This window comes from Dermochelys coriacea, chromosome 1 (genome assembly GCF_009764565.3).
Source record: "Dermochelys coriacea isolate rDerCor1 chromosome 1, rDerCor1.pri.v4, whole genome shotgun sequence".
In the NCBI taxonomy this organism is placed as follows: Eukaryota; Metazoa; Chordata; order Testudines; family Dermochelyidae; genus Dermochelys; species Dermochelys coriacea.
The window spans coordinates 300,059,966-300,085,806 of NC_050068.2; the positions used below are offsets into that span (position 1 = coordinate 300,059,966).

At 39.7% G+C, this 25,841-nt stretch overlaps 1 protein-coding gene across 50 annotated transcripts in view; it reads right to left on the minus strand.

The window, feature by feature from the left end:
- The window catches only part of NRCAM (neuronal cell adhesion molecule), a 285,751-nt gene that overhangs the window by 90,486 nt on the left and 169,424 nt on the right, over window positions 1-25,841 (minus strand). For 28 of the 50 annotated variants that reach the window (XR_006275037.1, XR_006275038.1, XR_006275039.1 and 25 more), the window contains 8 exons: window positions 17,763-17,960; window positions 17,077-17,094; window positions 14,319-14,424; window positions 10,721-10,917; window positions 9,646-9,768; window positions 9,063-9,233; window positions 8,454-8,510; window positions 6,039-6,150 (listed from right to left, as the gene is read on the minus strand). Coding sequence is in view for 46 of the 50 variants with exons in the window: in XM_038395579.2 (XP_038251507.1) it covers window positions 6,039-6,150; window positions 8,454-8,510; window positions 9,063-9,233; window positions 9,646-9,768; window positions 10,721-10,917; window positions 14,319-14,424; window positions 17,077-17,094; window positions 17,763-17,853 (875 nt within the window). In the remaining 4 variants the exon portion in view is untranslated. The remainder of the gene's footprint in view (window positions 1-6,038; window positions 6,151-8,453; window positions 8,511-9,062; window positions 9,234-9,645; window positions 9,769-10,720; window positions 10,918-14,318; window positions 14,425-17,076; window positions 17,095-17,762; window positions 17,961-25,841) is intronic. The other 22 variants (XM_043494871.1, XM_043494875.1, XM_038395608.2 and 19 more) reach the window with 4 other exon arrangements.

The following is a 25,841-nucleotide window of genomic DNA, read 5'->3' on the forward strand; positions in this document are numbered from 1 at the left end:
TCTTTATAACAGCCATTAATGTATTTGAAGATTTCATTAGGTCCCGCTCAGTGTTCTTTTCTCAAGATTAAACATGCCCAGTTTTATTAACCTTTCCTCATAATTCAAGTTTTTTAAACCTTTAATAATTTTGGTTGCTCTTCTCTGGACTCTTTCCAATTTGTTCACATCTTTCCTAAAGTGTGGCGCCCAGACTTGGACACGGTACTCCAGCTGAGGCCTCACCAGTGACGAGTAGAGCAGGACAATTACCTCCATTTTGAACACTCCTATTGATATACCCCAGAATGATATTATTTGCAACTGCATCACACTGTTGACTCATATTCAATTTGTGATCCAATACAGCCCCTAGATCCTTTTCTGGAATACTACCACCTAAACCAGTTATTCCCTGTTTTGTAGTTGTACATTTGATATTTCCTTCATATGTGAAGTACTTTGCACTTATCTTTATTAAATTTCATCTTGTTGATTTCAGACCAATTCTCCAATTTATCAAGGTTGTTTTGAATGCTAACCCTGTCCTCCACAGTGCTTGCAACTCCTTCCATCTTGGTGTCATCTGAAAATTTTATAAGCATACTTTCCACTCCATTATCCAAGGCGTTAATTAAAAACAGTAGTGGACCCAGGACTAAACTCTGTGGGACTCCACTAAATAAATATGCCCTGCCAATTTCACTTTGAACCATAGATAACTACTTTCTGAATACAGTTTTTCAAGCAGTTGTGCATTTGCCTTATAGTTATTTCAACTAGATAACATTTCCCTAGTTTGCTTATGATAATATAATGTGGAACTGTGTCGAAAGCCTTATTTTAATCAGATATGTTTACCGCTTCCCTTCTATCCAAAAGGCCAGTAACCATCTCAAAGAAGGAAATTAGGTTGGTTTGGCACTCATTTGTACTTGACCAATTCATACTAGCTATTCCTATTATACTCTAGGTGCTTACAAACTGATTGTTTAATAATTTATTCCAATATCTTTCCAGGGTTTGAAGTAGGCTGACTGGTCCACAGTTCCTAGGGTCCCATTTGTTCCCCTTTTTTAAAGAGAGGTATTATGTTTGCCCTCCAGGCCTCTGGGACCTGACCTGCCCTCCAAGAGGTCTTGAAGATAACAGTTAATAGTTTTGAGGTTGCTTCAGCTAATTCCTTAAGTACCATAGGATGAATTCCATCAGGCCCTGTCGACTTGAAATGATCTAACTTATCTAAATATTCTTTAACCTGTTCTTTTCCCTATTTTGGGTTGTGTTCCTTCTCTTTTCTTGTTAATATCAATTGTGCTGAGTATCCATTAATGGTATCTGGTCACTATTAATCTTTTTAGTGAAGACTAAAGCAAACAGGCATTAAACACCACAGTCCCGATGTTATCAGTTATTAACTCTCCTTCCCTGCTAAGTAGAGGATCTACACTTTCCTTAATCTTTTTCTTGTTCCTAATATATTTTAAAAACCTCTTCTTACTGCCTTTTATGTCCCTTGCTGGATGTAACTCATTTTGTGCCTTAGCTTTTCTGATTTTGTACCTATATGCTTGTGCTATTGTTTTGTACTCCTTCTTATTTGTCCACCTTTTGTAAGATTCCCTTTTGATTTTCAGGTCATTAAAGAGCTCCTGATAGAAGCCATAATGGCTCCTTACTATTCTTCCTATCTTTGCTTCACATCGGAATACTGTAGTTGGCAGTTGTGCCTTTAATACTGTTTCCTTGAGAAATTGCCATCTGTCCTGAATTCCTTTATCCTTTAGCTTTTCTTCCCTGGGGACCTTACCTACCAGTTCTCTGAGTTTGTTAAAATCTGCTTTTTTGAAGTCCATTGTCCTTACTCTGCTGGTCTCGGTTCCCCTTTCCTGAGAATCATGAAATTTATCATTTCATGGTCCCTTTTATCCAAATTGCCTTCCACCTTCAGAAGCACAACCAGTTTCTCCACCTTCTGAAACAAAAAGTAGTCTCCAATATATTCTAAGAACTTAGAGTCATAGAATTGAGGGCCAGAAGAGACTACTAGATCATCTAGTGTGACTACTAGATCATCTAGTCATGACTTTCACAGGCCACCAACATCACTCAGCACCCACACTCCAAACCCAACAATCAAAATGAGACCAAAGTATTACAACCCACAGGAGACTAGACTATTATGAGCCAAAGGCAGAGAATAGAAGGGACCAAGGGGCACCAGTACTTGAGCCCCCACAATGGCAAGGAAATGGTTAAGTGAGATATACCCAGACAATCCTGGCAAGTGACCCACACCCACATGCTATAGAGGCAGGTGAAAACCCCACAAGGTCACTGTCAAACTGACCTGAGGGAAAATTCATTCTCTACACCACATATGGCAGTCAGTTAGACCCTGAGAACGTGAGCAAGGATCAGCCAGCCAAGCACCTGAGATAGAGAGAATGCACTGTGCCACTTCAGATCCCTGACCTACCCTACTCAATGCCCCTCCAGCTATGGCCATCCCTAATGCTTTAGAGGAAGAAGATTAAAAAAAAACCCTCCTTGAATATGTTGGATGGGGGGATCTTCCTGACCCCTCCTGGTGACTGTCTGAATCCTGAAGCATGAGCTTTAGGAACGTAAGAGATAAATTGGAAATGAACCTCAGGACTGTAGAACCCCGCCTCCCATCATCAGAATCAAACTCCTCATACAATTGCACTTATTGGACTTATTATTATGTCCTGGTACATTTCCCTTTCCTTTTTCTGCTGGAATTCCTGGGCCTTTCCCCTGTCCTCTTTCCTTCTCCATGCTGTCAGTCATATTGGCCTTCCAAGCCCTTTGTTCATAGTCTGATGCAGCAGTGGTTGGTAGGAACTCTCTGAACATGTCTTCTTTCTCCTCCTCCTCAGGGTCAAGCATTCTGGGGCTGTGGAGAAGGCACTCCTCAAGGCCATCATAGCAGAAGCTGCTGATAAAAACCGAGATGTACCAATGGATTTACAGTCACAAGTTTCTAAATTCCCTTCCCTCAATACCATAAACAATTTTAATAAGAAATGCATATGACACTTCAGCTTTGGAGCGCGTTGGCACAGCCCTAGCCATGGTGAATATTGCTTGTCAGGGACCGGGGGGAAGGATTTTCTGATACTTGAAGCTATAACATTTCAGTCCCTATTACATGGGTACTGAGTACAGGGCAATGTACTATTTTCCACAGGAGGTGGTGATTTTAGCTGATATCTCACTCCTTAGGGTAGCAAAGGCACAGAAAACACAGGTGTCCAGAAGCTACCTGGGTCCCTGTGCCTCAAGCCTGTTTACTCCAGTGATGCCTGCAAAACTCACTGCAGAGTGGCATGGGAAAGTGTTCTATTGTAGAAGAAGAAATAACGCAGCCATCCCTAGAAACCTTTGGGAGAAGATTGCAGAGTAGCTCCATGGAAGTTTCAATGAGATCTCTCAGGAGGATAAAATGGACATCCCTACGTACATAAACAAGTGCTCCGCCGTCCTGCCCTTTCCCACTTTCCTCAGCCAACCAAGGAATGAAAAAGCAGCTGCCAACTCAACTTGTTTGTTGTACCTCTACCTCTTCGCATGTGAGTAAATCAATGGAAAGTTGATACCTGTGACTTATTAATTTGGGGCTGGACAGGGCTCCACCTTTAAATTTAAACACTGTGAGGAAAGATGCACGCACACACTTACCTGAGTTCCCTTCCCCTTCATCGTGCTCATCCGTGCCTGCCTGGTAGGACTGGTTAGATTGAGGCGGAATCTCAAACAGGTCCTGGCTTCCAGCATGGTTGGAGCCCCCCGCTGCAGATCCCCCTCTTCCGCCTTGATGCTCACAGTAGGGGTTTCTGTATCAGCCTTGTCTGAGGTATCTATGGTGGTCTGTGGAGTGCTGGTGGGGTCTCCACCAAGTATGGCATGCAGCTCATTGCAAAAGGGGCAGGTCTGCAGGGCGCCATCAGATCAAATGGGATGCACCTTGGCCTTGTTATATCCCTGGAGAAGTTTCTTTGCTTTCACATGGCACAGTGGCTGATCCCTGTTGTGCCCCTTTGCCAGCATCCCTCATGTAATCTGTTTGTAGATGCCAGTGTTTCTATGGCTGGTCCATAGCTGTGCTTGCACAACCTCTTCTCCCCACAGAGCCAGGAGATTCAATACCTCCTGCCTACTCCAAGTAGCAGTGCATGGAGCAACACAGTAACTTGGGCAGTTGCATACAACAAGGATGAGCTGATAGGTATATTGCAAAGCTGGGCAATCAGGAAAAGGCATATCAAAAACATTTAAAGTTTTAAAGGAGGGGTAGGGGAGTGACTTGTGGTCTCTGTGACTCCTGGGCAGCAGAGTTTACAATTGAAACCAGACCAGTCACTGCCTCAGGGAATGGGGCATTGTGGTATAGCTGCTGGAGATCTGATAGGGTTGACACAGGTCACACATTGTCTATACTCACACTGTCAACCTCAGTAGGTCAACCAGGACTCCACACTGTTCAGGGAGGTAGTTTTACTGCTTCACTGTAGCAGGGCACTTACATCATCCAGAAATAAATTTGATCATAGACACATGCACAAATAGGTTGACATGAGGTGACTTACATTGACCTAACTTTGTAGTGTAGACCAGGCCTAAATGTGCTGGGGAATGCACAGCAGCCCCTGTAATCGGGGAGGTCAATCACCCCTTCTTTTCAGCTGCACTCAGTGCTCTTTGGCTGCAGTTGAAGTTCTGGGCCCACATCTAAAATATCAGATGATCTGTAGTGTACTGAGATTTTGAAATGCTAACAGCAAATTGTTTGTTTTAACACCACATCTGAGCTGACCAAACTTATGGAGAACTATTTTTAAAAGTATAAATGTAAAAAATATTTGTTTCTCCAGTAAAATGTCACCTCTCAAATATAAATAATTCAAAGCACATATCCATTTAGAAATCTAATATCCAAAATTATATACAGTAAGATGTGCTCTCAGTAATGATAGTGTTAACTAGAAGTAACTTTTTTACACCAGCATAACAGAGCAGAATTTGGCTCCACATGCATTGTTATCTACTAATAAATAACCACCATGGAAATAGACAAGAGAGAAAAACGTATGATGACACAACGTATTTGGTTAATATTTCAAAATTTTACTCCATTTTGATGCAATCATGTTTACTTTATGCTAACTTGGGCCACTGACTGTTTTTTTTATCTTAGGGAACCACAGAAGTCTCAACAAGTGATAGAATGTTTCTAGTTCTGCACCAAATCAGTTCTGCATCCTTCTCTGCCAATTGCTTATTAAGAGTTAAAAATGGATGTGTTAGGTAAAATTCATTTATCAAATTGGTAGACTCAATGATAAAGTATTTTGTGATATCCTATGCATACAGGTGGGGGCAACCAAACACAATATTAACGAAACATAAATACATACCAATTAACAAATTAATTTACAAAGAAAAGACAGAGGCAGGAATAGAATGTGGTCCTAAGGTTTCCCACACAAGTGATTTGCCAGCTATTGTCAGTAGATGAAGATCAAGTCAGCAGGTTCTTACTTGTTTGTAGTTTCAGAGAGTTTAGTTATCACAAATGTGAGGGAACACGAGCATTGGCTTGATTCAGGCATGCAGCAGGAACATGACAACAAACTCTTCCCTACACCTCTGCAGATGCATCCCAAGTGTAGCCTGAAGCACCCATGCTACTCTACTACCTGGCCTCTCTTGTACATAAACAGTCAATACTACTGAGTTTGTGCAGCAGTTCTGTGATGTGCAAGGGTTGGCCAGCATAATAAGGGTTGTTTCATTTATGTCCTAAATATGTTTTTAATCAATCACTATCCAAATATATGTGTCATGTTTTGAAAACAAACACTTCGGTTTTTAGTTTCTATCTGCTTGTCTCTGTGCATCTAACAATGTCTATCATTATGACATCTAGCATTATGCTATGAGTACTTTCTACGGCATTGATGTTCTTTCTGAAATATTTCTCAGTATTTCTACATTTGTATTTAAAGAACATTTTGATTGAAAAAGCAACTCACAATCCTTCTGCAATGCACTCCAGCAAAAGTACATTTCCCCTTAGTTCCACTTTATTACTTGTGCTCCCCACTGGAGTTAAAAGAGTTGGTCGTCTCTCTGTCAATGGCTTGGCTGATTAAAAAAAAATCAGAATAATGAAAACAATCAGAAAGATAAATTTCAAACATATTTCCCAACCCAGCAAAAATCCATCTGCTTCCAAATACTGACAGTAAATATATTTATAGTCAGGTATGATGATAGCGTATATATTAATATTAAAATGAAGGCTCAGTTTCATGCATATGGGCATTTCAGAATTTAGCACAGGAGTTTTTTCTGTGTATTGTTCATTTAATTCAAAAATCCTTTTGTAAAAATTTGCCCAGCTACAAAGGGTTAGGGTTTGCCCAGCATGCTAGAATCCTATCTGGACATAAGAAACATTGTAATTTTGGACACATACATTAAAAGCAGCCAACCTTTCAATATTGTACTTGCTTAGGCCCTGATTCTGCAATGTGATGGGTTCATATGGACACTTACATCTGTGCAGAGCCCCACACACTTCAATTAGGCTCTGCATAGGTGCAGGGATCCATCTACATGGATCATATTGCAGGAATCATATTCAACATCTGTTGTTTTCTGTACTTCCACTAACATCACAAATAAGACACAGAAAAAAATGGAACCAATGTAAACCTATTGTATTCAAAAACATGAGTGACAGGATATATTGCAGTTTAAAATATGCTTTGCTCAGCGTCTTCCAGTCTACAAAGGACTTTTCTCATAAACGTCAGCCATATCTTGTCCCTTTAAAACATAATTTTAATTTGAATATTTTGGCAAACCTGAACTATATGATCAACTGCTTTCTCCACAATAATAAAAATTATATAACATGGCCAATATATAGACCTAAATCTAAACCCAAATTTATACACAGATTACTATATCTGCTTCCAAAACCTTTGGAACTTCTTGATTTAATTCAAAGTCTATTACAGTATTTCATAACTCCATTTTAAAATATTAATGATAATGAAATTGGATCAGACTGTTTTCTGGAAATAAACATTATAAAAACAGTTCCGTATTCTACTATAATAGCTTAAAACATAGTAGTCTGCTGAGGTATTTTTTTATATGGGCAGCAATATAAAGATGTATATGCCTTGTTTATCTGGAGTTATTGCTAAATTAAGTCATAAAGAACACATTACAATAATTTTAGGATGTACCCAGAGCACCTCAAATGCGAGTATATGAAAAGTGCCTCTTCAGAAGATAAAGAGACAGAGAAAGGGGAACACAGAAAAAGGCCACACTAGAATAAACAATCTACCCATTTCATGCACTGCAAAAACCCACTCAAGGCTGTGAAAAATCCTGAAAAATTGATTTCTGCAGTCTTGTGTCATTGAATTGGATGGATTTTTAATAACTGTACTCGATATATCATTCTATTTGCAGGTCATTATTACCCTATTATAGAAAACCCACCATTATGGTTCGCTAACTAAACTTAACTTTTATGTAGACAATAAAAAGTTGTCATGTTCCTGCTATATTTTAGTTTTCAGTAATTGAAGATTAGTGTCTATAGAACTTCATTTATGGAAAAGACCTCAAGATAAATACAATAAAATAATAATGTATTTTTTATCTATTTTCTACCCATCACATAGAATGTAAAATTGTGGGGCCAGATCCTCAGCTGATGTAAATTTATGTACCTCAATCAAAGTCAACTGAGCTAAGCAGATTTATACCAGTTGAGGATATGGCCCACAATATAGAAAAATAGACCATTCAAAATGGACTGAATTAAAGTTAATTAAAACAACAATATCCAGAATTTTGTTTCTTTTAAGTTACTTTTCAAATATATTTAAAAGTCTTAGACTTTAATTCAATCTAGTTTTACATTTATGAAACAGATTAAAAATGAATGGTATATTAAGTGAATTATTAAATATTCAGAGCATCTGTTAAAATATTTAAAGCTATTATTAATGCTTATGATATAGCATGTGATATTGACTAGTCCCAGTGATAATGAAGGTTTCCACTTATCAATTAAATTAGAGGAAAAACATAAATGAACAGCATAATACAGAAGCAATTAGACAAATAATCTGTAAAATCTGCCAGTGTGACTGGCAGTGTGACTTTCATTTGCTGTAAAAGCTGAGATTTTTGTTGTGTGTCATATTGTTGACATTACATCAAAATTATTTAAGTATTTTTAAAGGCTCACACTGTGGCATCCCTTTGTAAAGTGTATATTATCACCAGTACTAATGGATATATTTATTAGAAACTGGAAAGGGGAGTCAAAGGTAAGTAGCCATGGAGGTGAAAGTTAGTTAACTAACTTCTACTATGAAAGAGGGAATACCAGTGGGGATCACCATCCCATAACTCACCACCATAAAAATCAGTGTCACTCAAATTAGCAGATATAGTTTCATTCAATGAATCCACTGAAATAAACAGAATATCATGAAGAATGCATACAAGTGGGTAAATTATCAGATTACTGGGCATCAAACGTGAATCACTATGGACAAGTTGATTTAACAATACAAGCAGAGAGCAATATGTTATTGCAGCTGTCTGCTGATTAATTCATTTGAACAGTCATGATCATTATAAACTGGTGTATGCACATAGGATTGCCAATTTAAATTCAGTATTTATCACATTATAATTTTTAAATAAGTAAAATGTTACAAAATATAGGTGATTTGAGTGAGATATTATTGAAAAAGAAAAAATCAATATTTAACGTAAAACTTTAAAGGCGAACATGGAAAGAAAAACAGCATGAATTATTTAGGACCACTCATGTTTTTGCAAAGTATTTATAAAGAAAACTGGACATTAATATTTTAAAGTTGTATAGAATAATTTCTTATTTATTGTGATGAAGATTACAATTTCTCTCTCACATAGAACTACTTAATTGTAGGCCAGCAAGTGAAAAATCCAGATAACTACAATGTAAATGTATAATTAAGAAAAATAATACTTACTTGAAAAAACCTTCACAGAAATAGGTTGCTTCTGCTGTATAGTCTGAGTGTGATTAAATCTCGCATAACAAATATAGTCCTCACGAGTGTCCTCTGGTTTTACATTAGAAAAATAAAGGTCTCCATTCAGACCTTGGGAAACTCTTTCATTTTGAGGCAGCCTTTGGAAAGCTAAGTAAAAACAAGGACACATTTATTTTCATTATAATACATAAAGAAATACATTAGTGATCTATGGACCCCATATGTGACCTGCCTTTTGTAATGTCTCATCTCTTTGTAAGTGCTCTCAGCTGCTTCCTTATCTCCCCTCAAAAATACGTCAGCAAATATAAAACCACAAGACACATGCAGACAGCCCCAACCCTGTTTGCACGCACTGCTCATGAGCAGCCTCTCTGCAGGCATGGCCCTTCCTATTCTGTGGAACTGTGCAGCCTTGCACAAGCAGAGACTGGATTTTATCCTCACTGAGCAACTACACTGTCTCCTGCAATTTTTCATAAGTAATTTCAAATTATTTAGGACAGCAATCAAAATTGTCAAGAAATATGTTCTTTATGCAGATTTAATATAAACTTACAATTATCCATCCAAAATATTATAGGTGGTGGTAACCCAACTGGAGGGCTGCAGTGAAGTACGAGAGGATCACCTTCTCTGACATGTTTTGGTTCTACTTTTTCTTTAGTCCACAAGGGGGATCCTGTAGAAGATAATTTTCACATTCATATACACTCTGGATTGATAAGTTCCAGAATCCCATGAAAGAACGATATGTGTCACATAATTTAAAAGGAACGGTCTTCTGACATTTACTGTACATGGATTATAACTTCTACTTCTGAGTAGTTGTGTTGTCTTTGGGAAAAAGAAAGGTTTGATAATATTTTTGTTTATACGTTTTAGAGAATCATTTCTTTACTCTAAGTAATCAAACAGAAAGGGATTCTTCTGGGTAAGCACTAACATTTGACAAGTTTGATTCTGGATCATGTAGAAAAGCAATGCATACAATTAGAAAAAACAAAGTGAGACAGTTCTAAAATGGCATTCCATGTGGAGAGATTCAACAAAGACTATAGTAAAAATAAGAGCAGCTCAAGAAAATATATTTGAGCTCAAAAGCTGTGACATTTGAAAAGTAAGCCAATATAATACCACAATATATTTTAAGATTTGGGGACAGGAGGGATATGTGTGTTTGTCTCAATATACTCCATGTTAGGGCTTTGGGTTTTTTTGTTTTTTTTTTTAAAGTAATTGCTTTGCAAGAACAGATTTTTTTTTTAAAAAGTACTCCACATCAAAGAAATATGTTAAAGATTTATAATTCTTTTTTCTAATTGTAATGTTTTATACACTGTCCAATTTTAAACATGACAAATGAGTCAGACATACTGAAAACCAGGAAAACATATTGGGTGTTTAACTTACTAAGGAACTTTGGAGAAAATTGGCAGCTTTTCATGCAGTACAGTACTAAACCAGAATATCAGAAACTGTACAATTACCTTCTAATAAGATCGCTTTGATGATTAAAAAGATGTCTTTTTTTTTAAGGAAAGGAAAAAAGAAAATAATTAAACCAAAAAGTTCACAACAAAACAAATAAGTACAAATGTTTCAGGTTTGATGAATGTTAGAATTACACTTACTGGACGGGCGTATAACAATGTTATTGGAAATTGCTGCTCCACGTTCATTCCTTGCTGTACACTGATATACTCCCTCATATGCTTCTGCCTTTCCACCATTCATAATGTTTATTACAAGGGTTCCTGAGTTTGGCTTCACTGTTACCCTTGCATCTTTATCTATATCAAAATGAGTTCCATTACGTGTCCATGAGAAACTAGAATCATAAATACAAGAATAGGAAACTAATTACTAAAGATTTGGAAAAAACAAGAAAAATAACTTTAGAAAAATCTCTTAACACCATACAGATTTTTGTGTATAGCATAAAAATATGGCTTAAGAATAATATATTTGAATTATTTAACTGGGAAATAAGTAATGAACAAACATGCTTTGAGACAAAAGACTTGGCTATACTTGTTAATAGGTGCCATTTTTAAGGTCAGCAGTTTTGCTATATATTATTTATATTATTAAAAATTACAAATGATAATTATTGTTTATAATATTTATATTATAAAATTACACAGAAGGATTGATAAGCTAATCACAGAGAAAAAATGCTTTCATTTTCTACTAAAGATGATAAAGTGAAATCTGCTAGCATTGATATTGTTAAAGCTTCATTAGCATTTCCATTATAAACCCCATTATTCAAAGGTTTATAACTGGCCTGTAAGAATTTGCTCTGAGCTGAAATGTGTCATATAAGTTCTCAGCAGGAGATCATGTCTCTTAATCAATTTGTCCATTTTTTAAGTTACCGGAGTGAATAAAAAGGTAATATTGTGGGTTTGATTGCTTTTCACTACTCTAATGCAAACTGTTGTGATTCTATACATTAAATTTTGCATTCGGGTAGGCCATAACCAATCTATTAGCTTCCTTTTAGTGTTACCCAAAACAACTGATGTTTTGTAAAGTAGCTGCTGAGAATTTACAGTATTACAATTCATAAAGATTTATTTTTACGGAAAAAAATAGATCCATAGTATGCCAATCCTACTGCTCTAAAAATGCATTCATAAGACATATTCTCTTACTTCCAAAAATACATTGATACAATGGTAGGATCGTGACTGAATGGCCGCACCTCATGAGGTGCTGAGCACATACAACCCCTAGTGTAGTTAGAGGGTGTTGCTGATACTCATTACCTCTCGGGATCAGACCCTTAAACATTTACATTTGAAAACTAGTGAGATTTTTACATATAAATCTAAATACATGTAGTACAAGTGAAATTCAACCAACTCAGCAGGGTTTACACAGCTTAAATTGTGGTATGTCCTCCTATCATTGGACAGTGCAGGAGAGTTTCTGTAATCCATGAGCACGGTGAGTGGCTCAATTTTAGCTTCAGATAGATAGGTGTGGAATGGGCAATGTAGGAGACTGAACTTGGAATAAAAGCATGAGGTCTGTTGCTCCAGCTAAAAAGACAGCTTGTTAGCTAGAAGCAGTAGCATACTCATAAACCTCAATCTATGGTTTAGTCCAGGGGTTGTCAAACTTCATTGCACCGTGACCCCCTTTTGACAATAAAAATTACTACTTGACCCAGCAGAGGGGACCAAAGCCTGAGCCCACCTGAGCTCCACCGGGCCGGGAAGTAGGAGGCAAAATCCAAGCCCCGCCGCCCTAGTGGGAAGGGCCAAAGCCAACGCTTGAGCCCCATTATTCTTGTGGGGGGGGGCAAAGCCCAAGGGCATCAGCTCAAGGAGGAGGGGCCTGTAACCTTAGCCCCGCCACCCAGAGCTGAAGCCATCAGGCTTTGATCCCAGGCTCCAGTAAGTCTAAAACCAGTCCTGGCACCCACTTTGGGGTTCCGACCCACAGTTTGAGAACCCCTGGTTTATTCAATAGCAGGGGACAAAGAGGCACGTTGCATTAACCCTCTCCCTAGCAAACCCTAGAGTTCCGTAGCCATGCTAATTCCCACTTGTGTCTGAAGGGATCTAACCCAGAACCACCTGATCTAAAAGATGAGCCTCTATTGCTTGTCCTAATGGATCAAGTCAATTAGCTCAATCAAAAAAAATATTTGGTCACATAGTGCCTATGAAAATAGGCATAAATAAACTCAGACTATCCTCGTCTCGTCCGTTCCCCCCGCTTCCCTTTGGAAATTGCACTAGAAAATTCAAGCACTTCAGAAACTACCGAAAGCATTACAAATTCATCACCTCACTCAACACGGACTTTTTAGAGAATGTCATTACCTCTGTTGAAATAGAAATCCTGGTGCAGCATTAACTCTAGTGCTGCTACCACACCTCTATAACAGACGTGTGATATTAAAAACATCCTACAATAAAAAATTTGAGAGCACAGGAGAGAAAATCTCCCTGCTCTCAGTTCTGGTGTCCAGCATCAGAACTGTCCCCAGATGCCAGAAGGAACAATCAGAAGGATTGGCATATGTCAATGAGCTCTGTGGGGATGAAGCATGCTCAGTGTAGTTTGCATAGAGCACTGTATGAGTGGTGCATGCTCAGTACGCAAAATGTTTGGTGAACTTTACTTCCAGCCTCTATCAAACCTCTACTGAACATATACAAATGGCAATTTTCAGATGTTTATAAGTTGAACAAATTCAGGATTTTCATGAGGACACCAAAAAGAACCTCTCTTTGATCCCATAGTCACATCCCTGAATATTTTCAAGACCCAACTCTAAAAACTGGAGGGAATTAGAGCTTCTCAACAAAAGTTGTAAGATTTTTTACATATTGGCAAAACAATATATTTTTCCTTACCCTCATTCTAGAAAACAGCTGAACTCTTTCTGCTGAAACTTTCCAAACAATTCAGCCTAACATGCAGACATGTGGCATAGAAAATTTCAGCCAGAATTATTAAAAATTGGTAAAGTTACAAGCAACTAAAAACATGGTCTTATAATGGAATTATTGGGGAACCTTAACTATAGGCAGCACCACCACCTCTGCCTTTAATGTATGGTGAGTAATATGAAAGCTATAAAAAAAAAACCTAGAAAAATCAGGACACTCAAGTTTAAGCTGACACACGTTCCTTAGCGCATTGCATTTTGCTTACAAAATTGTACAATTTAGAAATCATAGAATACATCAATCAAGCAAATAATGGTGCAGACCATAGATGAACTTTCAGCCTTGTTCTAGCAATTATGTGTGCTCATACACCACCTGCATTTTAGAAATTCCACCAGGATATCCAAGGATAGAAGGTGAACAGTGCTATGGGTATTCTTTGAAGTGCCCCCCATGTACAGCTGCCTACCCCTTTTACTGTAATGATCCCCTTTACTGATTTTCCTATTGAAAACTTTAAGAGGATGTTTCAAAATTGTAACACTACACATTTTTAGAATGTTTCTATGGTACTGTTTTTCAGTTCAGTGTCCTCAGCACTTCTATGGGAAGGGCTCACTTAATGCAGATATTATTAATATTAAAAAAATAACAAGGATGGTAAACATAAGACTTCATACTGATTTGATGTTACTAGTTTAGATTAAAGCTATGTGTATTAATCTAGAAAATTACTTCATTTCCTCTTAATTTTCATATTTGTTATTCTAGCTTTTCAACATTTTTCTGTAACAGCAAAAACAATAAAAGTAGTACTAACCTAGGAGGTGGTTTTCCTTTTGCTTCACATTGTATTACAATATTCTCTCGAGGGTCAACAATGTAGTCTTTTGGAGATTGCTGAGTTATTGTTGGAGGCTGTGATACTTTATTGCAGAACATAATTAAGAAACATTAAGAAACAATGATATTTTCAAGGTACCAACCAGTTTTATAGGGGCAAAAAAGACAGAATTAGCAACAAAAGACTGGTATTAAAGTATCCTTTGCATTCAAAAGGCAAGATGGTCTTCTATTGTAAATCAGGTTAGCTATATTCACTTCAATGAAGCTGTGCTGATTTACCACAACTGAAAACCCTTCCAAAGAGGTTTTAATGGATATTCCTTGTTTAATATACTACAGATCTCATTCAATATTTGTGAAGTCAAAGGACACCTGAATCCTTAAAGCCAACAAATATTTCAAAACAAACAAACAAGAGCCCTAATTTACACTGGAAAAGAGCTCTCTTCAGTCTACACAAACCAATCAAAAGTGATGTACATTGTTTTCAGTTTATAAACATTGGATGTGTTTCAAACACTCCAAGCAGGAGTCCAGTTTGCACTAAATTTCAGTGGTAACATGACTAATTCACACTTGAGGTATGATTTAAGGACAACTACAGGTCAGAAGTAAAATAATTTTTGCATAAATTTGTACCTGAAAGTTTGACTATAGCTTAAGTGTTTAGAAAACTTATATCCACTAAGGATGGAATAAAGACAGATACTGACACATTTGGGAATTCTGTATCAAAAGTAGCACTTGGAAAAATTCTACATTTTATTCTCCTAGTACTGAACAAACCTAAAATGGATTTTGCATTTTCTACCTTTTCCATAAACTAATAAGGAATAGCCATTTTGCTGAATTGCCCAAGGATGAACAAGAGACGCCAGGGTCAGTCAAGCGCTTAAGAATGATTGGCATGGTTTGAAACTCATTCCCCTGGTGAAGGAGTTGGTGCCAATCTATGTAAAGTAATTTGCAATCATTTACCATTGATTGCACCTCTCTTTGCACAGAAAGGAATGCAAAATTTCCTGACAAAAGGAGGAGTTGCAGACAGTGCCAATCAATGTCTTACCGCATATCTCACTCCCAATCTGTTTTACACTACAGTGGCAGCCAGAGTATCATTACAGTAGTTCAGAGTTCTATCCCTGAATGTGTTTAGCTTTAAATAAATAAAGTCCATGAAATCCCTTGGCCTATGACCCTTTCTCACATATTCTGCTTTTTTCCAGAGTAAATTCCTCTGAAAACAAATGTAAATTATTGTGCACGTAAGCATGTACACCCCAGTATACACTTAACCACTGAATTATCTGACCTGATCTGTAAGGGTATCATCCTGAAACCCTTACACAGGTAAAAAAATGTTCACTGACAAAAATATTCACCATAAAGTTCCTCTGGGACACTTCTGTGTGTAAGGATTGTAGCACTGGGACCTAAGATTGCTCTAAACATGCTGCCAAGGAGTCATAAAACAACTGTGAATGATTTTCCAGCTAGAAGTTGGTTAGTACCTCAAAATTAGAAGAAGTCTTAGTAACAAGTGTCCTGATCCTATCAATGGGAGTTGAGAGTGCACAACATCTCACAGGAGGTGCTCAAGTGCCTCACAGTACTGGGCCATAACTATCACACTAACAGGAAGGTACTGAAATTCTCAGAGCCAATCTTTTTTTTACAAATTTTGGAAATTTTTCATTAACTCATTGCAAATGCATATTTCCCTATTTGATTAGCTAATATATATCTTGAAAAGAGAAAGAGAAATGGTTTCACAAGGGACCAACCATTCCAGGAGATACTTCCCAGTGGGCTACAGTGGGAGTTGCACATGCCCATCTCCTGGAATAGCAAGGTGGATATGTTCAAATACCATTGTAACATAATTGTATAATACCCTAAATAGAACAGAACAGGTCCTTCAGGGTTAGCATCTCCTTTCCTCCCTCACTGCATACAGGAAAGTGATTGGGAGGTTTTCTTCCCAGGATATGACTTTTCACATGTTCCTGTAGAGAAGCAGTCAGAGGCTTTTCCCTTCTGGGTAACAGTTCTTGGGGCCAGTACACCCAATGTTCTAAGATAGCAAAAGTGCTGTCTGAAAAGCGGTACAATTTGAGCACTTTTGTAATACAGTGTATTGATAGCACCTGATGCACATATAAGATCTCAATCCTGCATCAAGATCTGAAAACATTCAAACCTATGCGGAGTCCCATTGTATTTGAACTCACTGGATTCGAGATGGGCACAATGGCCATGTTAGTGCATCCTGAAGGAAGACTGGACCTAGTTAATTCACTGTATGCACTGTTAAAAAATAAATAAAAATTTCTCCACCTTCAGAGTTATAAAAAGTGTGTGGGTCATATTGTCCCTGCCTTATGCATACACACCTCTCAATGAATTCAGTTTCACCAAATGTGTTTACTCCTGAAAGTAGCAATAGCAAATTGCTTTAAAAAAATTGTAAGACTCTTACTGTTCAGGTAAAGTAAAATTAAACTTTGTTTGAATGTTTTATTTTATAAAAATACCTTCAAGCTGACATATATACAATAGTGTTTTCTTAACACTGCATGCACAAAACATTTAGCCACAGCAAACACAATTGTGAACAAATACCTGATCCACATTATTTGGACTTTACACTCATTGCTCAACAAAATAAGTATTAATTTTAAGCAGCACACATTTTATTTTTCACTATCTATTTTTTGTGGACAGAAACTTACATTCTTTGAGAAGTATTGCTTTTCCCCCCATCAGAATCAGCAGGTGAGTGGGCAAACAAAGATTAAAGAGAATCATTTGTTAGTAAGAAGAAACTTAGCATCTTAAGAGAGGGAAGGTAAGTATCTCTGACAAATACGTGGTCATCTATAAAGAGAACATTTATCAACAGTTACCACACAGTAATATCTGAAATACTAAAAACATTTGCCATTGTGTCAGGAAATACTACAGTATCTCAGATTCCACTGTATAGGAAACTGCTCTGAAATGCTCACAGCAACCCTGAGCAACCCTGTTTTTTTTTAACAGCAACTCGGATATGTGGCATAGACCTAAAAGGGACATAAAACATTGATTCGGAAGTACTGAGGAGGCAGGAAATCAGAATTAATAGAGTGCATTGCTCTCATGCTGCAGCCAAAATCAATCTACCCATATGACCATATGGAAGTACAAAGGAAATGCTTAAGGCTAAAATAACTCTTACAAAGACATGGGCTGCTACTCTGAAACCTTTATTTATACAGTTCTTTTAAAACGTTATAAATTGAAAGTAAAAACTTAATGATTAAAATGTTCTGATACATAGATTCTCCTTCATTTGCTAATACATTCTCAGTGTTTGGTTTTAGATGTTGTCCTTATCTTCCATTATAATATGCTTATTTCACAAGTTAATACTTACGATCAAGAGGTACTTCCAATGCAGTAATCATCTGGCACAGAAAGAGAATCAAGGAAGCTCTGCTCGCAGATATGGTCTTCTTTGTCATCATTATTTTTAGATGGATTAGTTAACTCCCACTGAGACAAACCTGCCCAACTTTCTTTTCTTCTTACCAAACTAGATGTTGGAATAGATAAGTAAATGTAACTAAGAAAGCTGGAAGAGAAGAATAAGAGAATAATTGATGTAACAATACTACAGAGATGTTCCATCAGTAGAGAATTAGTTCATATATTATACTTAGGACTAAGAACAGTGCCCAATCTTTTGGCCTTGGTGAAATTTAAGCCACTCATCAAATCAGACCTAAAAGGTGCAAGGAAGACTTAGCTCATGATTAAGGCTATGTTTTTGTCATGAAGGTCATGGAAGTCACAGAATCCGTGATATTCTCTTCTTCAGTCCAAGGGGCTGCGGGACTTTGGAGCTGGCATCCAGCGGGGCCTTGGCAGGATTCCAGGAACAGGAGACAGCAGGGACAAGGGGCCCCCTACAAGGTTCCAGAGGGGGCCCTCCTCAGGGTTTCAGCAATGAGCAACAGCCTCGCACAGAGGGATGCCTCGGGCGAGCGGCTGGGGGTGTCCCATTTTCTCTTTTGAAAATATGGTCATACTGCAGCTCCCAGCCACCGTGGACAGAGGGGGGCCCCTCTTGCAGCTTCCAGCTGCTGTGGGCAGAGGGGGAACCCCATAGCTCCCAGCCATCATGGTGGCAGGGGGGAAACCATGGAGCCACAGCAGCAAAAGTCACAGACATGTCACGGCTTCCGTGAATTTTTGTTTATTGCTCGTGACATGTCCATGACTTCTACTAAAAATAACCATGACAAAATCTTAGCCTTACTCGTGATATATGAACCTAGTGCTTTCCCCTCAGTACTGGTGGATGCTAGCACCCTTTTTTAACTGGGCCCTTTATTAACTGAAAACATCAATGCCTCCTCCAAGGAAGACAAACCCTCCGCAGTCCAGCTAATTTTGAAAAAGTATACACTAAGTGTTTGCATCCTCACCAATTACTGCCCAGTTTCCAAACACCCTTTTCTTATGAAGGTCATTGACGTAGTGGTGGCAATGAAGGACCAATGAAACTGTCCTTTAAAAATGTCCTCAGTCCTTCTTAGTAGTCCACCTCTCCCGCAACAAAGGTTGATGGGATCACCTCAAATCATGCTCAAAGAACTACAATGGCTCCTTTTTATCTAAATTCAAGTCCTGGTTCTAATCTAAAGTGACTTTAATGGGTTGAGACCTAGTGAACTCTTAGTTCCATCATCATCTGTAACCCGCCAAGACCCACAGGGGCAATGTAGCTTGAGAAAGCCAGGATAAAACTGTTCATAGAATCATAGAATCATAGAATATCAGGGTTGGAAGGGACCCCAGAAGGTCATCTAGTCCAACCCCCTGCTCAAAGCAGGACCAAGTCCCAGTTAAATCATCCTAGCCAGGGCTTTGTCAAGCCTGACCTTAAAAACCTCTAAGGAAGGAGATTCTACCACCTCCCTAGGTAACGCATTCCAGTGTTTCACCACCCTCTTAGTGAAAAAGTTTTTCCTAATATCCAATCTAAACCTCCCCCATTGCAACTTGAGACCATTACTCCTCGTTCTGTCATCTGCTACCATTGAGAACAGTCTAGAGCCATCCTCTTTGAAACCCCCTTTCAGGTAGTTGAAAGCAGCTATCAAATCCCCCCTCATTCTTCTCTTCTGCAGACTAAACAATCCCAGCTCCCTCAGCCTCTCCTCATAAGTCATGTGCTCTAGACCCCTAATCATTTTTGTTGCCCTTCGCTGTACTCTTTCCAATTTATCCACATCCTTCTTGTAGTGTGGGGCCCAAAACTGGACACAGTACTCCAGATGAGGCCTCACCAGTGTCGAATAGAGGGGAACGATCACGTCCCTCGATCTGCTCGCTATGCCCCTACTTATACATCCCAAAATGCCATTGGCCTTCTTGGCAACAAGGGCACACTGCTGACTCATATCCAGCTTCTCGTCCACTGTCACCCCTAGGTCCTTTTCCGCAGAACTGCTGCCGAGCCATTCGGTCCCTAGTCTGTAGCGGTGCATTGGATTCTTCCATCCTAAGTGCAGGACCCTGCACTTATCCTTATTGAACCTCATTAGATTTCTTTTGGCCCAATCTTCCAATTTGTCTAGGTCCTTCTGTATCCTATCCCTCCCCTCCAGCGTATCTACCACTCCTCCCAGTTTAGTATCATCCGCAAATTTGCTGAGAGTGCAATCCACCTGTTAGGTGCTTGTGGCAGAGGATTCTCAGTGGTGGGACTCCAGCTAAGAAACTACTTTCCAGAGGTCAGACTGAACAGAAACCTCATAGCATTCAGCATTAAGAGAAGGCCTATCTTATCAATAACATCTCACAACACTCAGATTGTAATAGCAGACACAATGTCACTAAATCCCTGACAAATAATAATTTATATGGTATAATAATGTAGTAATAATTAGCCAAACCTATAAAACTTTTTGTTTTAGACACAGACCGGTTAACAATGGATTCCACTTTCAAGAGATTTGGGCAAATTTAACTGTCTCCTGCACCTAGGGACTTTAGCTGCCCCTATCTTACACTTGAATCCTTTTTCTGTGAGATCTGCATCTTTGAGTCTTTTTACCACAACATTCAAGTGGTTTGGAAGCCGATCTGTGATCTAAGGTGCAACTGATAAGCTGTGGTGTACTGTTCCTTTGGGAACTGTAAGAATTTAAGGGACTATAATCTGGGAACATGGTGGTTTCGGGTTGCTGACACTACTGCATCATCATTGGAAGCTCAGGCCAGGTTTTCACTGGAGGACCTGGTGAAGCTAGACACTGCTGGAAAAACCACCCAGCAGGGCCTGAGTGGTAGCCCCTCACAGCCCAGCATTTGGCTCATATTGATATATTAACCAGCAAGCCATTATGGGGAGCTAACTGAGCAATGATGCAAACCAGCTGCTTGCTTCTGCTCCAGATCTTCCCTTGCTGTGGACACTAGACTCCGGGTTTTGAACTTCATTCATCACCAACTCCACTACTTGCCTGCTGCCTGTAAGCTGCTGCCTGAACCCTGACTTCCTAGTATCCTGACACAGCTCAACTCTGATTCCACCACTCATCTCCTGAACTCAACTTGGTAACTGACTGATGCACACAGGCCACCCACAACCCAGCCGTGACAGTTTGTTCAGACCACTTTCAGCTCTACCCTCCCATCCAACCCGTCCACAGATGATGAAAGGGATGGGTCACTCTCCAACAATGAGGTCCCCAAGGGCCCAAGCCTTGCAGGACCAAGTCACCGACCAGTGGGTAGAGAATATCATGCTACAGGCCCAAGTGGCACAGCCTGCTGCCAAAGCATAGACCTCATGCAAGTAGCTAGCACACTAACAGGGAGAAGCAGCTATGCTATGTGACCAAACAGATCGCTCATCACTTGAACTGGCTCCCATGGTGCTGCTGCCCAAACAGTTTGATAAGGACCATCAGAAATTCTGGGGGTTCCTGAACCAATGCAGGCTGCTCTTCCTGCCTGCCCTCAAATATACCCCAGCAGAGCAGTCACAGGTGAAACTAGCAGTCTGTCCTCCTACTGGCGAAGCGCTCTATTGGGCTTTCCCTGTTGGAGTACAAACAGCCCAGTGCTCTCCAATTGGGACACCTTCCTGAAAGCCTTCCCAACTATCATTGATGACCCGCATGGCATCCACTTCACAGAGTTTTCCATCTGGAAGCTTTGCCAGGGGCAAGGGCTGTCCATCTCCTACCTTGCTTATTTTCGATGGCTTACAAGTGATATCACATAGAATGTGGCGGCCCATCTATACCAGCTCTGGAGGGGACTCAGTGAGGATGTAAAAGAAGAGCTAGCCCACGCTGAAAACCTCACTCACCTAGAGGCCTTTATTTATCTCACCCTGTGCACTGATTTTCAGCTGTGCTTGCAGAAAGAGGGAAGAAGGAATAGCCCAATGACCCCATGCCTGCCCACCACACCAAAACCTGTAGAACCAAGTCCTGAACCCATTCAGGTAACTGATGCCTGGTTCCAGAGGAGAAATAATGTTAATGGCAGCTGAACCTCTGCTTTTACTGTGGGTCACAAAGACATATCCTCCACTCCTGTCCAACCTGAAAGAGCTTGAGAAACAAACCAGCCCAGGCCTGGTAACAGGGCACACGCTGGTGGAGGCAACTGGTGGGTCACTTCTATAGCAGGACCAATGACCCAAGAGACCGTCCCCGCAGGGGCAGTAATGGAAAGGAACCAGGAAATAATATGCTTTGATGTGATCTGCTCTTCATTCTTTCCAATAATTATTGGCATTCCTTGTGGAGTGCCTTGCATAATGACAGGTTTCAGAGTAGCAGCCGTGTTAGTCTGTATTCGCAAAAAGAAAAGGAGTACTTGTGGCACCTTAGAGACTAACAAATTTATTAGAGCATAAGCTTTCGTGAGCTACAGCTCACTTCATCGGATGCATCACCAAATGCATCCGATGAAGTGAGCTGTAGCTCACGAAAGCTTATGCTCTAATAAATTTGTTAGTCTCTAAGGTGCCACAAGTACTCCTTTTCTTCTTGTGGAGTGGTTTCACTAAAAGCAAATAAATATCAAGGCCCTAAAATTGATACACCCCTCAAAATGCATTCACAGAAAAATCTCTAATGAAGTTTCTTTGCAATGATTCACAAATAAAACTGGACTTTAAAGGAAAAAAAAACAAACCCAAGTGTAAAGGAGATAAGAAATGTTGATTTTACGAATAACTATGTTTTCCGTAACTCCTCCTTCCCTTTCTAATAGATTAAGGGTACCAAAAAATAACATATACTGATGTATAACTTTGAAATATAAAATGAAGAATTATTAATGGTAAGATTCAGAGCTTTGATAATTACAAGTAATTAAAAATATAGCTATGTATAGTGAATGAGTACAGATGAGGAGTAACAGGCTAAGGCTTTGGTGGCATAAGTATGATTTTGCCAGTTCTTCTTTTACATAGACTGCTAATCTGTTTAAAATGTTAAGGTCGACAGAACAAATGTAACATATTGGAAGTAGTAAGTAAGAGATACATAAAAATGTAATGATAAATAAAAAAACCCTTCTTCTGGGAAGAACCAGGGCAGAGTGACACAAAACAACATGACCAGAAACTTCAAAATCATCAGGAAAAATACAAAAGTTCAGTAATTGTAGCTTGCTCATGCATAATGTACAGGTTACCTAAAATCCAGAGTTGATGTGCTAAAAGTCAATAGGCTCAAGATTACTTAATCTGCAATGTAGAAATGTATAAAAGACTAAAGTAAACATGGGCCCAACCTGGAGAAACACCAGCCAAGAAACTGAAGAATGTGACTGAAGGACCAGACAAGGGGATTAGTGAAGGGAGTGACTGTCATGGAAGGTGGAAGAAATTCTTGGTGCCCCAGAATGTGGTAACTTGGGCCCATTTACCAATATAGTGTGTCTGGCATAAATATATGTCCAGATACACTATAAATGACAATAATTCTGTCTGATATTATATAAATAAAGGCAAACATTAAGCCTACATTGAGTGGATTTTTGACTCAGTACCCCAATTTGTACTCCCAACACTTGGTTGAAGCAGCATAACCCATGTATCTCCTAGTGGCGCAGGAGTATTAACTTCTTCTCTGGATATTGCCAAAAGCTTGCCTCCAACAAAACTGACCAGTCCCCAGGTGACCCACAACCAGGGCTCCAGGGGTTGGATAAGACCATTGGAAGCAAGACCCCAAATGGCATCGGCTAACCAGAAGGGAGTGGCTCCAGACCAGAACCTCAGCCTCCCTGAAAAGTACCAAAACTATCTGGATGTGTTTGAAAAGAAAAATGAGGATTTACTACCTCCACACAGGGACTATGACTGTCCAACAGACATACAACCTAGGGTAAAGGTGTCTTACAGAAAGATATACACCATGTCTGAACCAGAGCTGGAGGCACTACGCACACATATCCATGAAAATTTTGCAAAGGGCTTCATTTGCAGACTCACTTCTTCAACAGGGATGCCAGTTGTGCACAGAAAAAAAAAAGACAAAGACGGGTTCCCTTGTTCTGGAATTGCTGAACCACTGAAGGACTATCAAGATCTTCACTACTCTCGATTTTGTGGGGGCATACAATCTAGTGTGCATAAGGCCTGGGAATAAATGGAAGACTTTGGATACTTAGCAATGCCATTTGGCTTAACCAATGCCCCTGCAAACATTTAAAACATTTCATAAATAATGTGTTCAAGCACATCCTGGACCAGTACATGATCGTCCACCTTGACGATACACTGGTGTATTCTGAGACACCTGAGCAGCAACGCCATCAAGTCAAGTCTGTCTTGGAGAGATTATAGAAGCATGATTTGCATGCCAAACTAGAGAAGTGCACCTCTGACAGGCCACCATTGAATTTTTAGATTACATCAGCTCCCTGAAGGGCATTCAGATGGACCCGCAGAAGGTGGAAGCCATCTGCAACTGGACAGCATCCTGGACCTGCCAAGAACTTCAGTGCTTCTTGGGCTTCATGAATTTTTATAAGCAATTCATCACCAACTTTTCTGAACAAATAGCCCTCCTGACTTCCTTCCTTCATAAAGCCATTCAGTTCAGTTAGTCACCTGAAGCCCACCTTGCTTTTGACCAGCGTAAGATCTCCTTCACCATAGCCCCAGTTCTGGCACACACTGACCTGACTTGCCCATTTATAGTGAAAGCGGATGCATCCAACATGGCCTCAGGGTAGTACCCTCGCAGTGGCTCAGAACCTAATCAGTTTTGCACCCATGTGCATTCTACTCTTGAAAACTCACCACAATAATCCTGGACTGGCAGCACCCCAAAGAAGAGCCTGAAGGGGGAGGAATGATGTAAGAACCTGCAGGACTAGAATCTGGGACCATGGTGGTTCTGGGTTGCTGATGCTTCCACATCTCCACTGGAAACTTAGCCTGAGTTTCTGGTGGAGGACCAAGTGAAGCTAGACACTGCCGGAAGTACCACCCAGCAGGGTCTGAGTGGTTGTCCACCACAGCCCACTGATTGGCTCAAGTTAATATATAAACCAGGAACCCATCATGGGGAGATGTTTGAGCAATGAGACAGACCACCTGCTTGCTTCCGCTCCAGACTGTGCCTTTCTGTGGACACTAGACTCCAGCTGCTGATCCTCGTTTGTCTCTGACTCTGCTACTTGCCTACTGTCTGTAACTTGGTGCCTGACTGTGACGCCCTGGTATCCTGACCCAGCTCAACTCTGACTTTGCTATTCATCTCCTGACTGGTGTACACAGGCCATCCATGGCCAGGTTTGACAGGAACAGAGGATCTGTGAATTCTGTAAGTGTCCAATGGATCAGGGCCTGGACATTCCAGGAAGATGCTCAAAGGACACAGGAATTGGAATGTGCCCGTCATTAACCTGTAAAGAGAGAGTGGGGCCTACATAGGCCTGAAAGTCACTGCTTGTGTTTCCAGAGGCTGGTGGTGTTGGGGATCTGACCCACAGATGGCACAGACAAGACTTCCCAATGCTAAAGGCAAGTGGTAGCATGGTGAGACACAACTCTGGGAAGCATCACACGTACACAGAAAATAACATTAAACCTCAAAAAGAGGAAAATCTCTTGGAAATGGTTTTGATTTTTTTTTTTTAGATAAATGTGTTTCAAGCAAAGGTAGCAAGATAGCTAGTTGCTCTTTGTAAGGTAGTGGCTAAGATTACTTAAAATAAGATGGGACACGGGATCTTGTATAACTGCAAAAAATCTTATGCCTAAAAATAGCTCCTCCTGGGAGAATTTCTTGGACTTGCCTTTTTGGGCAAAACAGCTCATAAGGACTCCTGACTGCAGTGAACTTTTTACATGGTGGAGGAAAATAAGGGAAATACTTTTCTTTGTTTGCATCCTAACAGCATTTCTGATTAAACAGGAAAGTACATTTCCTAAATATTTGTACAGCACTTAGCACAAGGAGGCCTCTTT